Below are 26535 nucleotides of genomic sequence, written 5' to 3'. Positions count from 1 at the left end.
GCTCAGTAAATTCTTGTTGAAATGAATTATCGATAACACTTGATCATTTTTCTAACTCTGTTTGCTTCTTATGAGCTTTGTATTTTACACAAGAGAACATTCTTATGAACATGCAATTTCAAGGGCTTTTAAAAGTCAGTCACGTAGCCATGGCACTAAGAATATAAATGGAAACATGTTTCAGGATTCACTTCCCTGCTCTTTACTGCACTGAAAACCAGTCCATCTTAACCTTTAACAATAATAAGTGTAAACAACCCTCAAATTCAAGGGGCTTCCCTAAATCTGCTAATTCTGAAATCAAAATGAGCATTATGGCGCTAAGTAGTTGACCAAAAGTGTGGTGATTGGGTCAGTATACCACGACAGTCACTGACGTTACTGGCTCATCTTTTGTTGTAGGGCCTGATGATGCTCAACAAAAGATAGAACCGCATCGCACAGCAGTGCTTGGAGAAGGTGACACTGTCCAGTTGGAAAATAAGGTATTTTAAACTTAATTTTCTTTCTTCATGCCCCATGTGTGTGCCTGCGTGTGTGTGTGTGTGTGTGTGTGTGTGTGTGTGTGTGTGTGTGTGTGTGGTGTGTGGTGTGTGTGTGGTGTGTGTGCATGTGTGTGTGTGCACACGCACATGTGTGCACGTGCATGCATGTGACACGTGCAGGTATAGGTACTCATGCTCACACATACATGCGGATGCCAAGGGAGGATGTTGAATGTCCTGTTCTGTCACTTCCCACCTTATTCCTTTGAGACTGTTGAGACAGGATCTCTCTGTGTACTTGAAACTCGCTATTTCATCTAGGCTACCTGACCAGGGAACTCTCAGAATCTACCTGTTTCTGAACATCTGAACACATATCCACCCCGAAACCTGGGGGTTATAGCTATGTGTCATCACATACATTCATTTTTATGTGGGTGACTGGGATTCAAATTCAGGTTCTCATGGTTTAACAGCAAGTGCTCTTACCAACTAAGCCATTTCCCTAGCCCCAAACATTCAATTATCTTTTTAAAAAATGTTTGAGTGTTTTAAAAACAAATCCATTCCCTTTCTTCCATTTCCAATCTGCCCCCTCTCCCTCATTATTTCTTCATGTACTGTCTCTGTTTTTAACCCACCAAGTCCACCTAGTATGCTGCTTGTATGTGCAATGGTGTAGGACCGTCATCTGGAGCATGGGTAGCCTCTAGGAGTTGGATTCCTGCAGACAACTAACACTTCCACCCACAATCAGCCATTAGGTGCCAATAGTTCCTCAGACATGGTGGGACCTCACAATCCCTCCTCCATCCCTGATGGGATTTTGTCTGACTTGATCGTGTGTAAGTCTTGTGCATAGAGTCATAACCCCTTTGAATTCATATGTACAGTGGCCCATCATGTCCAGAAAATAGTTTCACTATAGATGTCCACTGCCTCAGCTCTTACGATCTTTCCCTCCCCTTTAATTTACTGATTTCCATGAAAATGCTTAAATCACCCAATGAGCTGGAATTTTTTTTCTCTTCCTTGGGAAATAAATTATGCCACTGTTTTAATAAGCCTGCTTACTAATTTCTGCTGATTACATTGCTCTATTTTGAGGTTTTTATTGGTATATTTCTAGAGTTTCATAAGCATTCATTGCTTGCCTTTAACAATCTTGTAAAAGTCTATATTTGGATCTAGAAGCAATGCATCTTCATTGTTTTTTAATATTGCCATCATAAAACTAAATTATTTATTCATTTATTTTAGCAGAAGTAAAACTAAGCTAGCCATTCAGCAGTATGAATGCAGATCTGCCTGCTCACTGAGACTCCTTTCAGAATCATCCCCATTTGGAGCTAAGAAGAGCGCATGACGTTTTCCATAGTTCCTTTAAATGAATCTCTGCTTTTTACATTTTAAGGGTCTTGGGAGCTATTTTTCTGGGTTTCTCAGTTCTCTCTCTCTCTCTTCCTTTCTTCCTTCCTTCCTTCCTTTCTTTCTTTCTTTCTTTCTTTCTTTCTTTCTTTCTTCCTTCCTTCCTTCCTTCCTCCCTCCCTCCCTCCCTCCCTCTCTCCCTTCCTTCCTTCCTTCCTTTCTTTCTGTCTGTCTGTCTGTCTGTCTGTCTGTGTTTCGTTTCATTGAGCAATTGGTTCATCATTCTGTGAGCCCATTAAGGCATTCTCATTGATTTGTGTCACTCCCCAGTAAAGATGATTAAGGAGACAATTGTGCACAATTGCCTGGATAGTTCCAGTTTGAAAAGTGGGAATAGGAACTACTTCAGTGGCAGCTGAATGGAGAGGCGATCTCTCTCACTTCTAGGTCTCTGACCCTAGTATCATGTAATGCAATGGACTGGGGGAGACTTTCTATCTCTGTCCAACTTAGTAGTAAATAATTAACCTTCTCCTGCCTTGATAATCAGCAGTACCTCTATGAATTATAAACACAATAAAACAAAATGTCAAAAACACCAGAAAAATGCATATCCCAGGGTCTATGCACTCTGTTTTATGTCAAAACACACAAAACTGCCACATTTGAGCTGCTAAAAATATTGCATACCTCAGCCCAATATAGAGAAAAAATTTTAAAATTATTTTTGGGCCAGAAGTTGCTGATATATGTAGTTTTCAGTAGGGTCTGGTTACATTTGGCAACCTCAGTTCTCCCTATTACATCACAAAGAATACCCTGCAGAAAGATGTAGAAGCTAAAATGGAAAGAAGTGATGGCGGAAGCTGCAGTCAGAACATAGCTGGAATAGACAAAAATGTCTGATGATGCAAACCCCAGTCTTCATGCTTGTGTGGCAAGTGCTCTAACCACTGAACAATCTCCCCAAGCCATACCATTATTCTTAAGTCTGCTATGACACCTAACAATGGCAGTGGCTTTGGTTTATACCAGGTTTTAAAAAGTCCTTGGGCCAGAATCTGACTTCATGGACAAAGCCCAAAGCATGGGTACTCTATAAGGAAGCCAAATATTTCAAAGTTCTTAGAGATCAGAAACAATATCAAACTATTCTGGACACATGATCCTGAACCTGTACAGGGTAATCCTGAAGTGCCTGTTTCAAAAGCCCCCCATGTTAGTTTGGCCTACAACTGTGTGCTGGACTTTTGTACTGAGAGATGGTTAGAAGTACATGAGTACACTTGCAGAGATCCCGTCTAAACTTTAGATGCAAGTTGTACCAGAGTCTTAGAGTCACAAGTTCATTTTTGGTAAGTGTAGATAAACACTGGCTGTCATGAAAACAGTGGTTGAGGACACCTATGCCCTTAAACTGTCATAGTCCCATGGATGTCCCGTTCAAATGATTTGATTAAAATAACCAGTTAAACACGGAAACCAAAGAAACCACCCACTGAGAGCTAACGACAGTGATTTGATTTATTCTGTATAAAAGTTTTTGATTAAAAAAACCCACTAGAAATAAAAAGAACCACTAGGTTTTTTTCAAAACTGATAATAGTTCACTGCTTGATCTTACCACTGATGCCCAAAGTATAAACAGTGAAGTCTAGAAAGAACTGTATGCAATTAAATCATACTGAACTTCAATTTCTTTTGGGTCATTTTTTTCCAGGTAATTATTTTGGTTTTTTTTTTTTTTTGGTTTTTTTTTTTGTTGTTTTTTTCCAGGTAATTAATCACAGTAATAAATGCTACTGCAGGCAGAAAACCTGCCTTAGGTTCGCTCTCATAGGCCTGCTGCTCCTATTGTAAGCTTTGTGGCTTAATGAATTTAACTGAGTTAGAAATTCATAATTTAGAAGTTATCAACACATTAAATGACCCCTGGGCCTTTCCTCTGGGCTTTGATCATGTATTGTTGGTCCCAACATAACTCACCATATTTCCTGGCAGTAAGTTATGGGATATCAAAAGCGACTTACCTATTTGTGTTATTTTTTAGTTAAAGTGCCATGATGCACTTGAGGATGTCAAAGGATGAATCTTAGGAGTTCGTTCTGTCCTCCCACCATATTGGATGTCAGGAATAGAAGTTGGGTGGTGAGGCTTGATGATCACTACCTTTACCTGCTGACAATCTTGCTGGCCTTGAGTGAAAATTCGAAAGTTAGTATTTAAGTCAGATGAAAAAGCCTTCGCTAGGAACCAAGAAGGCACACCAAAGCAAAAGGCGTAAGCTGCAGTTTGAAAGGTCCTGCTTTGGAGTTGGGAGTTGTTCTACATGAAAGAGTCATCTGAGCCTCTAGGACCATGTGTGAGGATGTTGATAGTCAGTGCCCATCAAGGCATTGGCATAGAGGCACCTAAGGGCTGGCTGTCTTAAGCTCATCTTTCATACTCTGTGCTTTTGTATGGCTTTCCTCATTTGACACTAGTGATGAACACTTTCTACTGGGACTTTGAACTACATTAACATGCTAGGAAATAGTTATAGTGCTCATTAGATTTTTTACTAATGTCTTGTTAACAAAAGATAGACAGGGGCTGGGGAGAGGGGTCAGTGGGAAATGGCCCTTCCTCCAAGCCTGGCGACCTAAGTTCAATCCCCCCAGGTGAAAGAGAGTCAATGATCACAAGATGTGCTTTGGCCTTCATATACATGCCATAGTATGCATGCACCACCACCCCATGCACACAATAAATAACGTAAAAAAAACATTTAAAGCAAGGGATAGAAAATAGATATGGCTTACGTTAAAAGGGGGACTGGCCAGACGGTGAATCTGTAGCAAAGTGGCTGAAAGAAGTTTGCAGCAAAGCCTGACAAATACAGAGGCAGATGGTCACAGCCAACCATGGGACTGAACACAGGGACCCCAAGAGAGGAGTTAGAGAAAGGACTGAAGGAGCTTAGGGGCTTTGCAACACCATAGGAAGAACAACAATATCAACCAACCAGAACCCCCAGAACTCCCAGGGGCTAAACCACCAACCAAAGAGTACACATGGAGGGACCCATGACTCCAGCCACATATGTGGCAGAGGATGGCATTGTCCAGCATCACTAGGAGAAGCCCTGGGTCCTGTGAAGGCTTGTTTCCCCAGTGTAGGGGAATGCCAGGGTGTTGAGTTGGGAGTTGGTGGGTGGAAGTGGGAGAATCCTCTTAGAAGCAGTGGGAGAGGGTGGGTATAGGAGAGGGGGAAAGGGGATAACATTTGACATGTAAGTACATAAAATATCAAAAAAGGTTTGAAGCAGAAATCTTCAGGTTTTATGGGGATGGAAAACTTCTCTTTGACTCCTAAAGGGTTTCTAATTTCTCATTTCAGACAAAATGCATGCGTCCTTCTCTCCTGCTGTCCAAATATGAACTGGGAAGTCATCATTTTACTTGAGTAATATGCGAGTCAGGCTTTTGTTTTTAGCATTTTCTCATTCCACAGTGTGGAAACAGGGCATGTTTATCACTCCCCAAAGACCTCTCTTCTGATTAGGAAACTTATTCTGAACAGTCAGCATGTACGTGACACACAGGCCAGCCTTTTTTCTCTGCTCCGTTAACTCTTTTCCTTCCACTTCCTGACCCTCCAACTCAATTTTGTCTCCTTGGCTATGGCAAAAACAAACATGAACACTGTTGTACCATCCTCTTTTTTTCATGCCTCTTTTGGCACAATAAATGTCAAAGCAGATGAAAAATTTGAAGAAACCATTCTACCATGCATTCTTACTTAATTTAATTCTTTAAATTTAATTCTTTAATTAAAGCCAAAAAGAAAAGCACATTGCAGTCTCCCTGCAGCTTTCATTAAATGGATAGAAGAAAAAAGGGTTAATTTATAATTTTGTTAAATACAGAGGTCAATCTTCTGAGACTAGGCTTTGGAATGACTTCAAATTAAAGAGATTTGTATTAGTAGAAGCACATAACTATTTGACATAATTATGAAAATAGATCTTTGTATTAGTAGAAATTCATAAATATTTGATATAATTTAGGATAGTGTTAAACATTAGAAAATACTATATAATTGGAATATGAGTGAAGTTTTAAAAACTTACAGTTTTAAAATATACAGTAATTTGATTTATTATTATTATCTGATTGAAAATTAGATAGGCCTGAGAGAAAACTGGAAATGTACAATAAGAAATATAAAAATAATATGGAATGCTCATTTACCTATTTGCAATTAACTATTAGTAGTTAGTGGTTTAAAATAGCAACAGTTCACAGTTTCTGATTATTGCTGTGGTTGGCTCCTCTGTTGGCTTCTTGGGGTGTCCCAAATGACTAGCAGATTGGAGGCTGGGCTCCAGTCGCATACTTGTTCGTGGGATGCCTCAGGTCTCCTTTATGTGCCCCCTTTCAGGTTAGGTCACTGTGTGTAACCATATGGCCCTCACAAGAAAGTTCCTTCCAATCCAGAGTATTGTCAAGTAGGAGATGCTAGGGACTTGAAGGCATTTAAAAAAGAAAAGAAAAGAAATGTAAGAAATCAGAAAAGTTGCCAAGCACAGTCAGTCACTAACATGACCCCATGAAAGAGAAGCTGATGGAGATGCATGCAGCCAGAGCTGTGGAAATGGGTCTGGGGATACTTTGGGTTAGAAGAGTTAGCAATTGGGGAAGCAGAATGACGACAGTCTGGAACCTATCAGCAGCCCCGACTGCCATTCACTACTGCCATATGATTTCAAGAGCGGAGCATGGTAGCTACTTTTAAATATTTATCTTTTTATTGTAGAACGATCATATCATTTTTAAACCAGAAGTGCATTGATATAAAAACAATTCTCCAAACATTATACCCACATTTACATATATATTTTATATTGTGTATGTGTTTTTATTTTAAAGGTGTCGAGGCACATTTCATATTACTTTAGTAAGTGACAAAGCAATAAAATCTTGGTTTTGGATTTGTATAAGTATTATTACCATTTAAAAAAATTATATTGTCGGACTGAGCTTGGCAGTTAAGAGCACTGGTTGCCGTTCAAATGGACCCAGGTTAGATTCCCAGCACCCACATGGCAGCTCACAATTATATGTAAGTAGTACTGGTGTATCAACACCTTCTTCTAGCCTCTTTAGGCATAAGGCACACATGTGGTACAGACATACATATAGGCAAAACACTCATCCATGTTAAAAAATAAATGAATGAATGAATGAATGAATGAATGAATCTTAGACATTAGATTGTTGCAGAAGAGATAGAAAGAATTGTAAGAGTCAGAAGTGGTAGATGACGTCAATGAAAGAGTGTTTTCCAGACAGAACAAAGTTGATGTACATATCAACTCACAGAGACTGTGACAGCATGCACATAGCCTGCACAGTTCAAACTGGACAAATCCTGACCTGGAGAAAGGGGAACATGGTCACAAAGTCTCACCACTAACAAGAATCTATTTACGGTTGATAGTATCTAGGAGAAGAAAAATCAGTTCTCTTCCATGGAGCCGCTAGACTCCAGGGCAGGCTCTGTGTTCAGGATTAGTTGGCCAACACAAATGAACTCCGTGGTGTGTGTGTGTGTGTGTGTGTGTGTGTGTGTGTGTGTGTGTGTACTTGCACACATGTGCTTTTGGGGGATTGGTTGGAGGAGTTTTTGTTTGTTTGTTTTTTAAGAATAAGAAAGAATTTGAAAGTATGTGACTAAGGAGAAGATGGGATAAGAGGAAAGGGAAAGATGACCAAAAATATATTCTATGGAAAAAATAAATAGTAAAGAAAAGGCAAAAAAAATTTAAAAAAAAAGTCTTTGTTCGTAAGAGACAAGCTAATGTAATCAGATTGTTGGGAAGATGTTTCTGTTAAAGATGACCATAACTTTGGTACTGAAGAGATGGTTGGGTGAGTGAATTGCTTGAATAATAAGGACTTGAGTCTGATTACCTAGCAGCCATGTACACGGCTGAGCGCGATAGCACACATCTGAAACCCTACATGGGAGCTAAGCCTAAACAAATCCCTGGAGTGTGCTATCCAGTCATCTAGGCAAAGGGTGAGCTCTGCTTTCACAGAGAGACCCTGCTTTCAAAAATAAGGTGGAGAGGTATTGAGGGAGACACTTGACAAAGACCTCTGACCGCTCCACACATACATATGCAGATAGACCTGCATACAAAGACATCTGGCCTCCAAACACACATATATGCACACTGACCTACATACACACACACAGACACACAAACACCAAGAAGACATTGATTTCAATTTTCCTTCTTTAATTTACAGATGTTGATACAGTGGTAGCCTGGATCTATTGTTGAATTCTAGTTGCTAGAACACTGAACATCCTAAGGAATAAACATTCCCATATTGCAGAGGAGATGTTTCTGAAAATTGTCCTTGGTAGCGGTGGTCCACTTAATTTGTATCTTAACTATAACTTGTTTCCAATTTGACACTTAAAAATAAACATGCTCATTGCTGGATGCTTTTTTTTTTTTTGGATGACTTTAGGATCCCAAAAGAAGTCATTTTGTCTTAATTGCCGGGGAGCCATTAAGAGAACCAGTTGTCCAACATGGTAAGTCCAAAATGCTGATTTTCCTACCTCTCACTTTCTTTTCCTTTCACACACACACACACACACACACACACACACACACACACACACACACACACACATACACAGAGAGGGGGGGGGGAGGGAGGGAGGGAGGGAGGGAGAGAGACAGAGAGAGAGAGAGAGAGAGAGAGAGAGAGAGAGAGAGAGAGAGAGAGAGAAGAGAAATAGAATTAGTGTATGAAAGAGGTACTTTGAAGGCGGAGGTACACAATCACGTCAGCTCTTTGGATCTTGATGTCCTTGTATCATTGGCACTTTATTAGATGACAAAACCGTAAAAGCACCTCGAACCCAACTTTTTATTTATACCTTTGCCTACAAAACATACTGTGCAGCTCACTGATTATTTAATTAAGCATGACTTAAGATCTCATCATATTCCATCGCTTGGCATGAATTCCCAGGCATAAACAATGATCTCAGATAAGCCCCAGCTGGTTGTACATTTAAATCACCCTTAATATTTAGAAAGTATTCTTTTTTTCTATGAGCAATAATTTAGGTGGAATATTAAATCATATCCCCCAGCTTGTGACATCTCATGCTACACAGTTCAAAGTGTTCCTCCCAAGTTCATAGTCCCTTATTCCTTTTGTCATGGCTGAAGAAAATTGTTCTTCTGCAAAGAAAACTGCAAGTAAGTAGAGTAGGGTCATTATCTAGTTGTAGACTGGAATTTGTGTAGGAGAAGTGTGCTTGGGATGAAAATGTTTTACGTTAGACCCTTTTCTCTGTAGCAGTTTTTAGAACCAAGAGTCCAGCTGAATGAAGATGACAAAGCAAATTGGTAGGCAGTGCATATATAAATCCTCTTTCAGTGCCGCTGAGCATGGAAACACTAGCCCACATTAATCAGACAAAATATATGCTTCTTCAACTGTCAGTTACTAAGAGGCAAAGCATTTGATCTGGTTAGTTTAATTTAGTCTTCTTTTTAAGTAAGTTTGTTTGTTTGTTTGTTTGTTTGTTTGTTTGTTTTGCCTTTGCATGTTTATAAGCAGCCACAAACATCTTGAAAGTACTTTAGGACTGGTTGTGGTTTTTGTGAATTATCAACAGCCTGCTCCTCTTGTTACTGAGTGCTCTTAATGATGACATTAGGCATAGATGTCACAGCATGTGGGAACAGAAAACTATCTTAACTTTGATGGAGTTATGTCCCTCCCGCACGCAAGAGAAAAAAACATGCAGATATTTCATTTTCTTAACGTATGCATCAATACCATTTACTATGTACTAAGAATTGGTCAGCGTGTTTTGCAAGGGTTAGTTATTTAATCTTTGAAACAACCCTGGAAACCTGACTGCGGTGACAAGGGAATAAAGAAAATGCAGGCACACAGACACATCTACAGAAAGCTGCAATTGGTTGGCCTGTAGTTGATCTGATAGAGTGTCAATGACTGTGCTGCAACTCAGAACCTCGGCACCTTTCGTGTGTGTGTGTGTGTGTGTGTGTGTGTGTGTGTGTGTGTGTGTGTGTGCAGCACAGCAGAGAAGAGTTAGCTTGTCTCAGGGGAGCAGTCTCAGGTTGTAGCCATCCAGGATGAGGAAGCTGTGGTTGTTAGTTTTCGCATGCACTACCAATGTCCTCACACAAACCAGAGGAAGGCTTGCTAATTTCCTGAGCCTGACTTGAGGGAGGTTTTGCTATTTCCCATGAGTTGGAGGCATTGGTTCTTGTCAATAATACACATTCGGTCAAGGCTTCTTTTGTCCCCATAACTTCCTAGGTGATCCAAGGACAGTTTATAAAACTGAGCGACATGGTATGGTGTCAAAATAGGATATAGACATATACTACAGAAAGAGTTGGGGCATAGGAGTGGTATGGCTCCACCTGGGTAAACTGTGAGAAGATTATTGTGTGTAACAAGTGAGTCCTTGATTCAGTATTTGATCTGTTTGACCAATAAAATCTAAGACGTCCTTTCCCTAGCCCTTTGGTGAATTAAAAGAAAATGGTTGACACTAAGAAATTTTTTAATAAATGCTTCTTGACTTGAAATGCATTAGTAAGATTTATTAAAGCTATGTTGTTGGTGATCCCTGGCAAGAGGATGGTCACACCAGTATGATATATCTTCTGGAGTGGTGGGGGGGAAAGAGAAATTATGATCGAAAGGAAAGATAAAACAATAGAAGCATAAAGAAGTTTACAGAAAGACAAAATCCCTTTCATTGCAAACGCATTTTAGTGACTCATCATATCAGGAAGGAGAAACTAGCCAAACTTACGAACTTGACCTAGTCTATGGTTCCATTAGGGCACATGGACGTATCTTCTGGAGAACTACCAAAAAAATGTAAATGTACAAGGACTTCTGTTGGAATGAAAGTTCTGTTAGTTTTCAGAACAGATTTAGAATCATCGCAGACAGGCATAGCCCCATACACTACTTAGATACCAAAGCTCTGCTACAGTCTAGCTGGGTTTTTATGTGAACTAACTTTAGTAAGGCTACAGAGAAACTGCTTCATGAGATGAACAATAGATACAGGTACTGCTAATATTATTAATAATATCAATAATAACTTGCCATAATGATAGTCTTAAAAATAATGGCTCATTGTTTTGTACATATCATGCGAGTCATTGAGTAAAATTAATTGTGATTTATTTTTCATAAGATGGTAAGGTACACAAAGAAAAATGATTTACTGAATTGTGTACTATGTGTGTACTTCATCTGCTTGGTTCAGTTCCTGACATCAGTTCAGGTTCTACCAACGACAACGACAAAGAATGTGCCGAATAAAGGGAGTGTCACTGCTGGCGAGGAACCTGCAGTGGACATGAGACCCAATCCTGTTTATCTAAGTCTGGTCTGAGTGATGGGGTATAATGGTATATAGTCCTAGCCACAAAACTCAAATGCCAGTACTGTATGACTGAACAGCGTGAAAATGGGCTATTGGTGCCTAGATTTTGGTTTAGCTGAGGCTCTATAGGAATATATACCACTTCTAGTGGTAGAAGGACATGTTATCACCCAGAACTTAGTGAATGTCTCTTTCTGCCCTAGGTCCGTTTGTGATGAATACCAATGAGGAGATTTCTGAGGCCATTCTTGATTTCAGGAATGCAAAAAATGGTTTTGAGGGGGCCAAAACCTGGAAGTCAAAGATTGGAAACCAATGATGGGCTGAAATGCTGCCATTTGTATGATCTGACCATTCATTATATTCAATTTTCAAAGCTGATTTAGCTGAAACGTCTAAAGAATTCTACATTGAGATGGACATAGTGACACATTCCTTTAGTCCCAGCACTCCAGGGGTCAGACATCGGGATCTCTGATTTCGAAGCCCATCTATCTACGGACTCAGTTCTAGGACAGCTGGGCTACACAGAGAAACCCTGTCTTGAAAATGCAAAAATAAAAAAATAGAATTTCACATTAGAATGAAAGGACTTTTTTGTAGTGAGTCTTCAGAATACATTATATACATGTATGAAATTGTCAAAGAACAGGGTAACTAATTTTAAAAGGAAATGTATAAACAATAAAAAATGGTAGTGATATATGTAAGATATTTCCTGACACATGCAAATAAGTTTAATTGTTGCTTTAAAAAAAAAGACAATGTTCATTTGATGGAAATTATTAAGTGCCTATTAAAAATAATTGCTATGTACGTGTGCTTTTTTTTTTATATGTGAGTAGATGCCTTTTTATTCTCTGCCCTTCGGGATTTTCTTGAAGCATTTTCTTTGTCACTTTCTGTACCACTGGCTGCAGATATCTGAGCATCTAAAGTCCCCCCTTCTGCAGTCCAGCTGCCACCCCAGCCGTCAGGAATGTACTCTGGGTGTCATGTTACAGGCTATGTGCTTTAAAAGACACAGTGGTCCTGACCATGTGAGTCAGCTTTGAAAACTACCCTGCTAGTGCTAGGAACACAGCAGGATTCCAGCCAAGACTTCCCAGCATTTTCTGCCAAACTCTCTGTCAGATTTAAGACATAGTCTCCTGCAAGCTTCCTTGAAGGTTGTGAAAAAGTTTTAATCCATAGTTGGGTTCCAGCCTGCTGTAGCTGCAAGTGTCTCTGATCATACCTCCTCCTTATAAAGCGGCTAGAACTTAGAGCATAGGGTGGGATTTTTTTTTTCTTCAACTTTCTGAATACGAAATGTCTGTAGAGTAATTTCTAGCTTCAAGTGGAAGACATGGCCACCTCTTGATTATTTGTGCAGCGGGAAACTTTGAAATAGTTTTCATCTCTTTCTCCCATACTAAGATTGTGTGTGGCCGTGGGGGAGTCCTTGACTAACTCAAGTCATTTCATTGGATTTTGATTACAACTGATCATGTGATATTTTTTTCCATGTAAAGTTTTGGGGCTTCAAACTTTGCTTCTGGAGAATGCCTTTTGCAACACTTTTCAGTAGCTGCCTGGAAACAACTGCTTAGCCATCAGTGGACATTTGAAATATTCAAAATGTATGGAGAGTGGGCCGCAGTGAATATTCTCATGATGTCCTATGTGTACCTGGTGCAGGGCTTCAGTAGTGAACACCGAGCAGTGAAGGTAGGTGAACTTGATTTTTGTGTTCTATTTCTCTTTAGTGGCTTTCACAGAAAAAGTCCTTTGCCCTTACTGTTTTGGAAGCCGTCTAAAAAGCCCTGCCTATTCTTAGCCTGCGCGCATGACTGACTGCTTTATTTGGGGGGCTTACTAAGTTTCCTGCCATGAGTTTTTGACAATGTGCATGTGGATGACAATTTGAAGGGCTATTTTTATTTCTTGCGTGTGTTTGGAAGGGGACTAGAACATGAGCATTCTGGAAATCTTCAACATAGAGCCAGTCTGCTCCCAGTTACGCTTGCAGACGGCCCGGTGGTTTTCCTATGAAGCTTTGATCTGCCTACGTGGCACATACAGTTTTGTGGACCTTTGGTTTGTAGGTAGGTTGTGAGCAGAAGGTTGAATGATTTCTTCTGTAAATTGAAAATCGCATTGTTTTCCAGGGGTGTAATCTGTCTGGTTTTGCAAATTACCAATTGCGACCATCCAGGGGGAAAAAAGATGTTTTCTTGGGGTCTGTTTTTATTTTCGTGCTTCTGTTTTAGAAAAATGTGTCTAAGATTAAGTAGTCATCAAATCTTTGGTCCTATGAGCAAGCATCAAGGACAGCCCAAGACATTGAGAACCATGCAAAAAGGATGAACTAGGGGGCTACTGACTGCTAGAATAACATTTTAGCTCCATATTTTGTATCTTTCAAACCTTTTTATTTTTGAAAAGGACTCGGACTCAGATGTAATTCTTTTTGACTGGAGTGCTACTAAATTGTGACTGCTTTAGAAATCTCTGGCTATGAACAGATAGAAATCAGATGTGGGCTTGAGTTTTGTGGCTTGCATTTTCGATAGGGGGAAGCATATCGCCCCCCGGAGGGGAAAATTAATTCATGAGGATGTGAGCTGTTTTACATGGGAAGCACCGTATGCCTATAGTCCATAAACAGGCAGTGACTGTGTTATCCGGGTTTCATAGAACAAGACTAACAGGCTCCATTTACAGTTTTCACCCTGTCAACTCTACTCAAAAGTCCCTTTCCCCTGCCGCCTGACATGGAGGGTGGACATCAAGGCTGGTGACAGTCAGGTAGAGCTGAGAAGTGTTCTTTCTGCCATGTGCACTTTGACTCCCAAACCTTGAAAGATTCAGGCTGCTACACAGGAAGCTTTACTTCCTACCCAGCATGATGCTGTTTGACATTTCGCCTAACACGTCTTTAACGCTAGGCCCCAGTGAAGCCATCCCTGTTTGTAATTTACTCTTTAATAGACACAGCTACCGGAAACCTCTCTGTGTCCTGGGCACATGTGAAGTCTTAAATTTACTGTTTCCATTTAAATTTCTTGAATGGGGCAATGAGAAAAATCAACGGAATTTTTATGTGACAGAAAACATGCCCTGACAGAGGACAGATGTACAACATGTGTTTACTAACATGCCTTTCAATGTTTCTCTTACATGCCCTTATATTTCCCCTGAGTTTACAGCTTCCCAGACGCCAGCTGAATTAGATCATTTCTTATGTGAAGTGTTGCCTGTAATTAAGTAGAAGTTTGGGGACACACATTACTGAGTGGTGAAGTATAATGACATATAATTTTGATTTATATAGTCTCCCCCCACCTCTTTAAATGAAAACAAAATCAAAGAAATCTATTCCTTAAAATTGGTGTCTTTCTTATTTAAATGAAAATGTATCATAGAAATATATTCAGGGTAGGAATGGTTTAGGATACTTGATTAGTTTTTTGCCTTTAGATATAAAGAATATGTCATTTGTTATTCAAATCATCATGGGTCCTCCTCAGTACTGAGTCTATGAGAGCATCATTTTCTCTACTCTTGCTTTTCTGATCACATCTGTTCTAGAATTGCTGTAATGCTAAATCTGTTTCCAGGCTGTTCTCTCCTCCTGGTCTGAACTTAACTTCTTAATTTAGAGAATTGTCCTGATTATTCAGCTTAGGCAGTGACTGTGACATTCTTCTGTGAATTTGTGAGAATGGGGTCCCAAATGTAGGAGTTAGCAAAAGGATTGAAGGAGCTGAAGGGGTTTGCAACCCATAGGAAGAACAACAATATCAACCAATCAGACCCCACCAGAGCTCCCAGGGACTAAACCACTACCCAAAGAGCACACCTGGACAGACCCATGGCTCCAGCTGCATATGTAGCAGAGGATGGCCTTGTTGGGCACCAATGGAAGGAGAAGCCCTTGGTCCTGCCAAGGCTGGAAACCCCCAGTGTAAGGGAATGTCAGGGTGGGGAGGTGGGAGGGAGTAGTGGGTGGCTAGAGGAGCACCCTCATGAAGCAGGGGGGGTAGCAGTTTTCTGCAGGGGAAATTGGGAAAGGCAATAACATTTGAAATGTAAATAAAAAATCCAATAAAAGAAAAAACTCAAAAAAGAATGTAAATGGCTACTAGTCCAGGACAATTGTGCTTAATGCCATTTGAGTGAAAGACACCCTAATTTCGCTATATAGTCTTGCAGCTTATGCTTGGAAAACCAGCTGTTTGGGGTCAACACTGCTTGGAACATATGAGCTGAAGTAAATCTTTTCTGAAATCTTAATACTTTCTTTGCAAAACGAAGATCTAGAAAGATAGTTCAATGGTTAAGAGCACTTCTAAATCTTGCAGAAGACCCTGGTTTTGTTCTCAGTGGCTCCATAAGTCCAGTTACAGGAGATCTGATGCCTTCTGACCCGATGGGACATCAGGCACCCATGTGACCCAATACATATATAAAGAAAAAGTACTCATATACATAAATAAATCTTAAAATTTTTTAATTAAAAAACCCTGTGCTTGCTTCATTACTATAATCAGATTGCTGAGTAGATGTGGGATTTATTTCAGTTTCTAATTTCTCATGATTTTTGTACAGTTGAAATGAGCAGAGATAGTTTCTTAAGGTAGGAACATCATAACAGCCTATGTTATAAATCTAACCACACTATTGTACTCTCTAGATACTTACTAATCATTTCCAACAACCGTATGATTTTGCCATAAGCAATGACCTTCCCTCTAGCATGACTTCTGGCTGCTTTAATAAATAATTGTTGTCACCGGGTATGTTCGGAGTCATTATAAGATGCTGGATGAAGGTAGTGTCTATGGATCTTTTCCACAGAGCACTGAGGACCTGTCAGTCTATCAGTAAAGAAGTCATTCTAGGCCATTGTAGCACTCAGAACTCTTTTGGAAGAGTTTCTTTCTTCTTCAGCTTTGCTCTATACTACCTTTTTAAAATTATTATTACTTACACAAACGTTTAATTAGCTTTATTTACAAAGTAGGGAATTTTTTTTGCAGTCTCCAATGGTGCCTAGGTAACATCATTAGGCAAGAATGCCAGTTTAAAAGAAATTTATGCAGAATCCTAAAAATAACAGGTGTTGACGCTCCTCAAGAAGAGGCGAGCATTGCTGGCAGCAGCTCTTGTGCCTCAGTTGCTCAGAAGCAGTTCTGTTGCAGCCTCTACATCCCGTGATTTTGAAGACAAGGCCACTATTACTTCATTCCTATCAAAATCCATAGCACAGAGGTCTTGTGTGTGTGTGTGTGTGTGTGTGTGTGTGTGTGTGTGTGTGTGTGTGTGTGTGTGTATTCTGAACTATAAACTGGTGCTCCAGCATACACGTGTGCCCAAAGTCGAGCTGTTTGCTTGAACACTTCAGGATTTTGTTTGTACTGCTTTCCTACTACTGCATCTTGGGGGTCATCTGGTTCTGCAGCAGACAACAGCACTTGCAATGACAATAATACTGTGCGCAGAGTCATTGCTGCTGCCCATTGATCTTTCAGGACATCCAAACAAAAAGCCCCTGTGAGGGAAGTAATATCAGGGTGCCATATTTTACTGATAAACCGGACCTTGCGGGGGGTTAAATGGATATGTTTCTGGTATTTTTTTTAATCTCTAGTTGATATCCTCCACCTTCATACGGTGTGTCTGCAGGTCCTGCTATTTCTCCTCTTAATTCTGTAAAATTCTCATCTGCAAGATCTACTTTAATTGGATTTTTTGCTCATCTGCCTCCTCCGCCACCGCTATGACCACCGCCACCGCTGCCACCTCTTCCTCAACCGCCTCCTCCCTCAGTGTTTCAGACCCGAGCACCAGAACGCTGCCACTGCCACCCTTGCTGTCGCGTTCCCCCTCAGTGTAGAATCACCTCCACGCCCGGCCACCAAAATGGCGCCGGGTCTCTATACGATCTTTTAAGCCGCCTCACTTGTAATGTCTATAGATGGTAGAGTCAGTCAGTGCCACATAAGATTAGAATAAGAAGTAGTTTGCACGGAAAAGACTGATGGGTGCCACCTCCCATCTTTAATTCCAGAAAGCAAACCCACTCCTCCTGCCTACCCCGTTCTCACTCACAAAGTCATATATGGGAGAGTTTGCTGGCTTTGTTGTTGGCCAATGAGACCTTAGCGATTTTTCTGTCTTACCATGAATTCAGTGGCAGCTCTTACATCATTCTGATATATTATGGGACCCAAGGTACACTAGAACCATCGCTTACATCCTGTGTGTAATATTTCCTTGTAGAACTCATCTTTTAATCGAAAAATCCTAACTTAACGTCTGTGACTAAAATGTTGCTATAAACCTGTCACAAAGATAACTTGTGAAATAAAAACAATGATCCCATAATACACTATTAGTAAAAAGACCTGGTACTCTCGAGCACAATATTCCCACAAAGGTAGTAGAGAAATAAGAATGCAAAAGACAATAAAATCATCCCTGAACAATGTTTACGTCCAACTCTTTTTTTCCCTTTAGATATTTATTTTATTTTAAGCTTTCTGTGTCAGGGTATATGCACATGAATGTGGGAGCCTGCAGAGGCCACAAGAGGGCGCTATATCCCCTAAAGCTGGAATCACAGGCAGCCGTTAATCACCCCGCTTCGAGTAATGGGAACCAAATCCTGTTCTTTGCCACAACAGTAAATACTTTTAACCACTAGGCCATTTCTGCAGCCCAAAGAACTCTTTTTTATCATGTAATATGAGCAGGGGATGGGAGTTGAGATGAATTGAGATGAAAGGAGATGACAATAAAATGAACATTCCTGCTTGAGATGTTTTTATGGTGGTTAGTCCACTTTTCTCTCTCTTGTTTCTGGTTCTTATGGTCCTACTAAGATACAAGAACATTATAAATCAAAAGCATCCTGAGGCATCTTCAACATCATGAAAGCCTTGGCTTGTTGAGATGTCCTAACCCATAAAGACTCTCCTGTATCTTTCATTATGACGTTCCAATATTTGATAATTCATTATCTATTTTTATCAGGTATTATTGAATATCTACTGTGTCTAGGATCTGAGGATGCAGCAAGAAATAATATTTCAGCTCCCTTGGAATGTGTATTTTGATTGTGCTTAGTGGAAGTGGACAATATACAAATCTATAATATATCAGGGACAATAATAATGAAAAGCACTCATGTGAAGGAGGGGGCACAGGATGCTTACGATCAAGGGGGAGATTCTAATTCAGTTATGTTTGTGCATAGTACTGAAATAACTGAAGGAGGCAGAGGCCACCCTCAGGGTAGTGGCTAAAGAAGGAGGAATTTGGATGTTCTGAGGTTGAGCAAAAGAACTAGAGTGACTGCTGGAAGGTGAGCAGAGATCAGAAGAAGTGCAGTTGTCACGGCTGGAAAAGTAGCAACGGAGCTCCAATATAACTTTACAGATGCTGCAATTTTAATGTATGCAAATTTTATGCACCAGATAACCTTGTTTTCATTAGTTCCAACCATTTAGAATGCAAAAGCTCCTTCTTATCTAACAGGCTGTTCAAGAACACACTGCACCCTGTGACTCATAGGTCACAGTTTACACATGGGATTCAGTGTCGTTACACTGTTTTATTTTATTGATGGCCTACATCTGTGTCTGACATTTGTGGTCTGTTTGTCCCTGTTGAATCCACCCTCACCATGAGGATGAAAGGTCTTCAGCAGAGGAGTGTTTCATTGTTTTGCTTGTGGCAGTGTTCTAATCACCACTTTGCAAAGCCAGTCACACAGTAGATGCTGAAAATGGTGTTGATAGTTGATAGACTAGCCTTGGAGGATTTTTGAGATGGCCAGGTGAAAGACAACACTCACAGTGTCTGGTTGTCACCATGGTTCACCTTGTTTCATGATTTATATAAAATCCAAAAGCATTTTTAAGGCGGTGTGTTTATCTTTTCATTTTACTGTGGGCATGGGATGAGGTTTAGATGACTGTGTCAAAGAATCCTGAAATGTCCTTCCAACCATAGGCCATCAGACAGGGAGTTCACTTCTAAAACCCAAAGTTAGAAAGTGAAGTCACTTTCGCCCATGATTTCAGCCTGATGGTCACAGACGGAAAGCTACACAAAGCAGAATCTAGTCACACAGTGTCTGTGCACCACTTAGACACCTCCGTCTTTTTCTCTGAAAGCTTTCGGAGGCCCTACCTATGTTCATCTTGGGTGATATAGGAAGATGTGGAAAATTTTGACAAAAAATACTCTCGTCAGATACTGCCTTAGTGAAACCCTTTCTCCCTGCGAGAAGGAAAGCTGTACATTCAGTTCAGTAAACATGTGTGTAATGTCTTCCATGTGCCAAGCACGTGAGTGGACATGATGTTTTTTATAGAATTAAGATGTCTTAGTCATTTTCATGTCTCACCAGCCTCTGAGGAGTTCACTTTGGCCTGTATAAAGGATTTTTTTAATGCCTGAAACTGTAATACTATAATTTATTTTTAAAAGTTAATTTATGCTTCTCTCATATATTACATCTCAACTGTGGTTTTTCCTCCCAGTCTCTCCCAACTCCTCTCTCCCCCAGATCCACTACTCTCTGTTTCCCTTCAGAAAAGGACAGATCTCCCATGATAAGAACCAAATATGACATATCAAGTTTTAATAAGTCTAGGCACCTTCCCAGATTTTAAGGCTAGATGAGGCAACCCAGTAGGAGAAGAAGGGTCTCAAAGACAGGCAAAAGAAAACCAGAGACAGCCCCTATTTCTACTATTAGGAGTCCCACAGGAACACCAAGGTGCACACTGTAACATATAGGCAAAGGGCCTAGGTCAGTCCCATGCAGGCTCCCTGGTTGTTGGTTCAGTCCCTGTGTGAGCCCCTATGACCCCTGGTAAGTTGATTCTATGGGCCATGTTCTCCTGTTGTCATTGATTCCTCTGGCTCCTACTATCCTTCCTCTCCTTCTTCTGCAGGATCCCCTGAACTCTGCCTAATGTGTGACTAGAGGTCTTTGCATCAGCTTCCATCAGTTGCTAAATGAAGCCTCTCGATGATGAGTATGCTAGACTCTGGTATAAGATTATAACAGAGTATCTTTAGGAATCATTTCACTGATTGATTGATCGATCGATTGATTGATTGCCAGTTGTGCTTGGTGTCTAGACTATCCAGCCTCTGCAGCTCCTGGCCCTCTAGGCAGTGTCAGGCATGGATTCCCTCTCCTGGAATGAGTCTTAACTTGGACCAGCCATTAGTTAGCCACTCCCACAACTTCTGTGTTACCTTTACCCCAGCACATCTTGAAGGCAGGAAAAATTGTAGGTCAAAGGTTTTGTGGCTAGGTTGGTGTGCCTAAACCTATACTTGAAAATTTGTATAGTTGCAGAAAATAGCCAGTTCAGGATTCATATCTCCCATTGCTAGGAGTCTAAGCTAGGGTCACCCTCATAGATTCCTGGAAGTTTCCATTGCACTAGGTTTCTACCTCTCTTCCAAAATGCTGGAGAAATAGCTCAGCCATTAAAACCTAGGCTTACAACCCCAAGTACTATTTTTACAAGGTTTATTTCACCATTAGCTGGATGCTATTATATAACTATAACACTGACCTGTTAGAGATAAGTATTGCTTCTTGAAAAGAATCAACATTTAAATAAAAATTATTTCAGGAGAAAAATATTTTGCTGTTCTGTTGTGACCAAAACTTTTGATTAAATGAATATGAATATCCTTTCCTTTCTTTTCTTTTCTTTCTTTTTTTTTCACAGCCGCCTCAGACACAGAAAAATTAATTCTGTGCGGTGGAGAGTCCAGGTTCCACTAGGGGAATTTGGTTTTTGTTTGTGTGAGGATTCATTACAGGGACGAGGAAGGTAGAGGCAGAGGGAAGAGTTTGGTCCTTCAGTGGGACCAGCCCTGAAGATGGTTAAGACAGGGAATCAGGAGAGACATGGATATTGGACAAAAATAAAGATAAAGAAACAAGGAAGGGCAGAGGGAGAAGAAAGGACCATGGGACAGAAAAAAAGGGAGGGGTGGAGAGACAAGTAGGGAAAGACTTAAAATTGATGGCAGAGCGCAGGAAAAACTAGGAAGTAGGGGAAAGATAAACCCCACCCTCCAAACCAAAATGGTGGGACCAGGAGGTGGACTGGATGAGGGGGCTGAAGGCTTCCGCAGAAGAGATCTAGTCCAGCCAGATACAAGGAACATGCACCTTTCTCCTACAGGGTCCTGGTTAGAGTAGGGGACTCGTGGCTTGTCCCACACGCGACCTCGCCAGCAAGAAAACACGCAGGGACATATGAATCCTTGTGGCAGCCAAAACTTTTATTAAATCTTAAAGAGAGCCCTGCGCACCCGCATGGCGTGGCTTATATACACCCTAGCGCGGCACATCCACACCTGATTCGTCGCTTACCCATGATCTCATTAGGCACACCCCGGAGTGGGCAAAGACCTGGCACGAAGGCACTCTTGTATATGTGCACACAGTTAACTTCCTGAAAGGAAGTCGTCTGGCGCGGCGGAGGCCAGCGCCATCTTGTGGTGGCAGCGGCCCTCTACATCTCCCCCTATTTATTTATTTTATAACAAATCATTTATTTTATAACAAATCATGATCACCCTATCGCGTGCAATGAGGAAACCTCAGCAATGTGGAAGGGCTGATCAAAGGATCATTGAGTCTCTCTCATCCCAGTGTAATGGATCCACAGATCCATGGGGTGCAAGAGCAGAGAACTCAGATACCGAGAGAGAGTCTCTCTCATCCCAGTGTAATGGATCCACAGATCCATGGGGTGCAAGAGCAGAGAACTCAGATACTGACTAATTCTTGAGCATAGATAACCAAATTCCAGGGGAGGCCCCTTGTACAATGGCCACAAGTGCTTGAGTGATAACGGCCTTGTCACGTTTCTATTGAGATCTGAGTTTGCAAACCAACCATAGCATGAACACTAATCCACAGCATAGGGCTGCACCAAACAGAGCCACTCCCGATAAGTAGTGGGCACCTCATCTGGTTCACCTCAGCTGTTACCACCAAGGGCTGTAGTCAAGCCGTTCCTATAATAGAATTTAGAATTTCCCACTGTTAGCAACTACTCCAGAAAGTTCACCCACTGTGTTTGTCTAACAATAGATTGGGGGAGGATAACTCCAGACACTGTAGACACAATGTCTGCAGCAGTAATGGCTGCTACAATAGCAGCGAAAGTGTCAAGGTCTTTTCCAGGACAGTTCAGGATCAGTCATTTTTCTCTGGAACAACCAGCAGACAATGGAACCATTTCTGAGATCTGTACAACCAGGGCAGAGTTCCCCAGTCCACAGCAGCTTTACGCAGGTGGCATTCCTGTGAAGCTACAGTCTGTAAAATGACCAGTTAAGGCAGCAAGAGTCACCAGGGAAATGAGGGGGGCAGCAACGGCTGGAGTCCAGTCTTCTCCAGCAAGCAGCAGTGCACAGAGGGTCAGAGAGCGGGCCATAGTGGGATGGGACACACGCAGCGGTAATACTGACTGCAGCAACGGCAAAATCTCTGTGATGACAAATGAGGAGGGGGAATCTTTCATCTTCCTCTCAGGGCAGAGGAATGACTCCAGGGACCCGAACCACGAAAGCTGAATCTTCATGCAACCAGGATCAGCAAGTCTCAGCAACCACTCAGGCAGTTGGCACACTCTTGTAGCATCCTGTAGAAAAAACACAAACATTCCCTCTTCCCCATATAAAATATCTGGACAGGATCGTGTCAATATGTGGATCTTTCTATTTTACCTAGGCAGAAGTATGCCTAGTTGTAGGGTGCCATAAACTTTGGCATCCAAATTTTAAAATTGAAATAAAAGGAGCATTATTTAGCATACAGGGATAACTCCCCCTATTTATTTATTAAGATATAGTAAGGATATTATTTATTAAGGTAAGTCCTCGAGGATTAAATTGAGGATACTGAGCACTTGTATTTATAAATTGACTTGTATACCAAATTATTGTCTCTAGAATTATTGTTTTGGATATATAAAGAATGAGATTTTTTGACTAATTGTTCCTATGCAAGGCCTTTAATCTGTCTGGTATCATTGTCCTCTCTTGTTAAAGAGCCCAGGCAATCCAGTTTGAGTTCTTAAATGTCCTATAAAGGAACAGTATTTAGTGTTCTTAACCACTAAGCCATTTCTCTAGCACCTCACAAACTTTATTTACCTAAACATAAGCATTAATTAGAAATGTCAAATCCTGTAAATATTGTCTAATTTCAGTCTTACTAGAAATCCCTGAGCTGGCAGGGCGGGGCTGAGAATTTAAAGTAAGCAAATGGAGTCTTTTTTTTTCATATCAACTCTATTACCATTTTTAAAGTTAGGTATGAGCCTAAGGTTTAAAATAGTTGTCTGAGCCAGAGCACTGAAAGGACAGTGAGTTGTCAGACATTCACACTGAAATCACTCAATGATTTTAAGTAGAAAACCTGTCTCTAATAAAGCATTAAGTAATTGAAATCAATTTTAAACCACAAGCGACACATTGGCTATCAGTATGTGAATTGAAAGTTTGATTTAAAAACAGTGGCTAAACCACAGAAATTAATAATCTGTATTGAAGCAACAGAAACTCAAGAGAATAAACAAGTGATCCAATCATATATGTAGCCTTTTCATTAGATGAACCACCTATAAATACAGTAAGCGCATTTCCTATGGGTTGTATGCACAAATATACAGGAAGTACAAAAGCATGCAAAGAGTAAAATCATCAATTTTGCCTGAAAAATTTGTATATGTAATAGGCCAAATATCATTATTTTGTAATAACCAATTAACTGTTGTTTAGAATATGATATGTTTTATCAGGTTTCTTTTTAAAATACTTCCATGACTCTAGTCCACAACTCTGTATTAACACAGCTGAAGCTTTATCTTCAATGTGCATAACAAAGACCTAAGTCCTCTGGTAGGGTGAGGTACTTAGCCAATTAACATATCCTTAGAAGCTTAAAATTAGTTTCAAATATTCTTTTCTGGAGTAGTGCAACAGCTACTCCCCAAATATTAAAGCTCATTTTGAGAGCAAAGGTTTATAGTAAAAATTTCCATATACACTGAAAGATTCAAGGTTCTAACTTCTTACATCGAAGAAGCAACAAAATTACATAATATAAGGCTATTAGCCATTCTTAATGATATCACTCTATGGGCTCTCTAAAATTATAAGCAGGCTCACGAAATGAAAACTCAAAATCAATCCTCTAAATCTATCTTGAAATGGCAGTTGGAGTAAGTAAACTGGCTGTAATGTTCTCACAAGTTCTAAAACCTCATCAATCTCTCGTAAATCTTGTAACAATCTCTACCTGTTTTATTTTTTTTTCTTAATTAAAAATAAGTTTGAGTTAGTCAATGTAACACTGGCAATCCTTAATCAAATCCTTAAGTTCTCTTTGTAACACCAGAGCACAACCACAAGGTCACCTGAGTTCTGAGTACATGACTAGGCAGCTGTCCTTGGGGCAGTGGAATTAGCATTAAAATACAGATAGCTTCAGGGCAAACCACAACTAGGAAAGCAAAACTCGACCTCCAACAAACTAGTACAAAGTTTGACTGTCAATTTCTATATATGAACGCACGATGGCATAGTCTCTAGTACCTCAACAAAGAGACATTGTCCTAAATTCTTTTAGAAGCCTGGTTTCTAGGATAAGAATTTCATAAAAATATTATCTCAATTTAGACCTGTTTCTCTGGGTTGGCTCATGCCACATGTTGTCTAGAATGACTCTATCCAAATTACCAGTTTTATGTCAACTTTTTTGTTACCAATATTATACCTTTTTAACCATATCCAATAACTTGAAAGCCAATAGTCCATAAGCAAGGCAAGTAGAGCATATTTACACATTTAAAACCAATCAGAAACAAATTGTAGTGGCTACACATATCTTTAATATTTAGACCAAACACCATTTTTACCTTTTTAGCTATGATTTTAAGAGAAGCACCTTGTCACCTGTTGAGTCAAATAATAAGTCAGGGATTTCTCTAAGAGAAACAGCTCTCAGCTCTTGTATCAAAGAAGCTGAGAAGCTGCTGGCGCCTTTAAGATCAGCTCGTGTAGACGCTTAGCCTCTGGGCAGCTTCTCCAGCTAACCTAAACTCCTGGCTGTAGGTAGAGGGCTCTAAAGGCCTGATTGAAACTGTTTTTTATTCATTTGTCCCCTTTTAAAACGAGTTAAAACCAAATCAAGGTGTGAACGACCAGCAGATAAAGTTTTTACCATTTTTTCTTATGAACATGAAACATAAAACATTTAAACAACGAGAAACGAAAACCACAGGCATACACTGAAACACATGGGGACATCCTGGTGCACCAAGGACAGAGAATAGACAAAGAGGGAAAAGACCAGATGGTGTTCACGGTGACTATCCACTCGAGTGGAGTCGATATGGACGATGGATTGTCTCAATTCCTGGACTAGTCCATCAACGTGTTGAAACCCAATTCCTGTAAGATACTGAGATATATTATCTGAGCAGCACGACTGACATTCGCCAATGGTATGGAAGTGAAACACAGTCTTGAATATTTTTACTCACAACCCAATTACATTAACTCCATCAAGCTGTGCATGAGCATTGAGATGTCCTTTTGTTTGATTCTCCTGAATAAATTTTCAGGCGGTCTGCCTCTATCAAGCCTAATCAGTATGACTCTGTAAAGCTTATAGAGCCTGATCACACCTTTTACCAGCACAAAGACAAAATTTTTCTCCCAAAATACTGTGTTCCTTTTATCTCCTTTTCTTTTCGTTTTTTCTTTAGAGACCTTTTCTCACTCTGACATACTTTCTTGTTGTTCTGTAAGGACCCTCTGACCTGTCCTAACGGCTGTAACGGCTTCCCACACAAAGAAAAAAATAAACAAAATTACCAGCCTTGTCCACGAAGAATCCATAACTTTCAGTTTCTTCACAGTGGCTCTCCACCTAGGCCCATATCTTTCTTCTTCATAGCGAGCTGCCTCATCTTCTAAATCCTCTTCCTCTTCGTCTGTTTCTGAACTATCAAGCCCCAACCTCTAACTCCTTTACCGGATAAAGGCTTTTTTTCGGGGTTTTCTCCTACTTTCCCTGTTTATTTAATTTTAATCTTAGCAGGGGGGCCCCCTTTTTTGTAGGGGTCCCTCCCTCAGTAGCCGAGGTGGCCACTGTCCCCGGGGCGTCCTTTCCCCGTACTAT

General features: G+C 40.4%; 2 protein-coding genes across 5 annotated transcripts in view; both read left to right on the top strand.

The window, feature by feature from the left end:
- The window catches only part of Pir (pirin), a 110620-nt gene extending 98495 nt beyond the window's left edge, over positions 1–12125 (top strand). The window contains exons 8-10 of the mRNA NM_001009474.1: positions 403–485; positions 8378–8444; positions 11513–12125. Of these exons, the coding sequence (NP_001009474.1) occupies positions 403–485; positions 8378–8444; positions 11513–11628 (266 nt within the window). The 3' untranslated portion in view covers positions 11629–12125. The remainder of the gene's footprint in view (positions 1–402; positions 486–8377; positions 8445–11512) is intronic.
- Positions 12126–12351: 226 nt separating this feature from the next.
- The window catches only part of Vegfd (vascular endothelial growth factor D), a 35631-nt gene continuing 21447 nt past the window's right edge, over positions 12352–26535 (top strand). For 2 of the 4 annotated variants that reach the window (XM_087600231.1, NM_001434266.1), the window contains 2 exon segments: positions 12352–12478; positions 12824–13019. In XM_087600231.1, the coding sequence (XP_087456357.1) occupies positions 12930–13019 (90 nt within the window). In that variant the 5' untranslated portion in view covers positions 12352–12478; positions 12824–12929. 4 annotated transcript variants of the gene reach the window in all.

The sequence above is a fragment of the Rattus norvegicus genome, chromosome X, assembly GCF_021556685.1.
Source record: "Rattus norvegicus strain SHRSP/BbbUtx chromosome X, alternate assembly SHRSP_T2T, whole genome shotgun sequence".
Lineage (NCBI taxonomy): Eukaryota > Metazoa > Chordata > Mammalia > Rodentia > Muridae > Rattus > Rattus norvegicus.
This window is presented reverse-complemented; position numbering and strand designations above follow the sequence as displayed.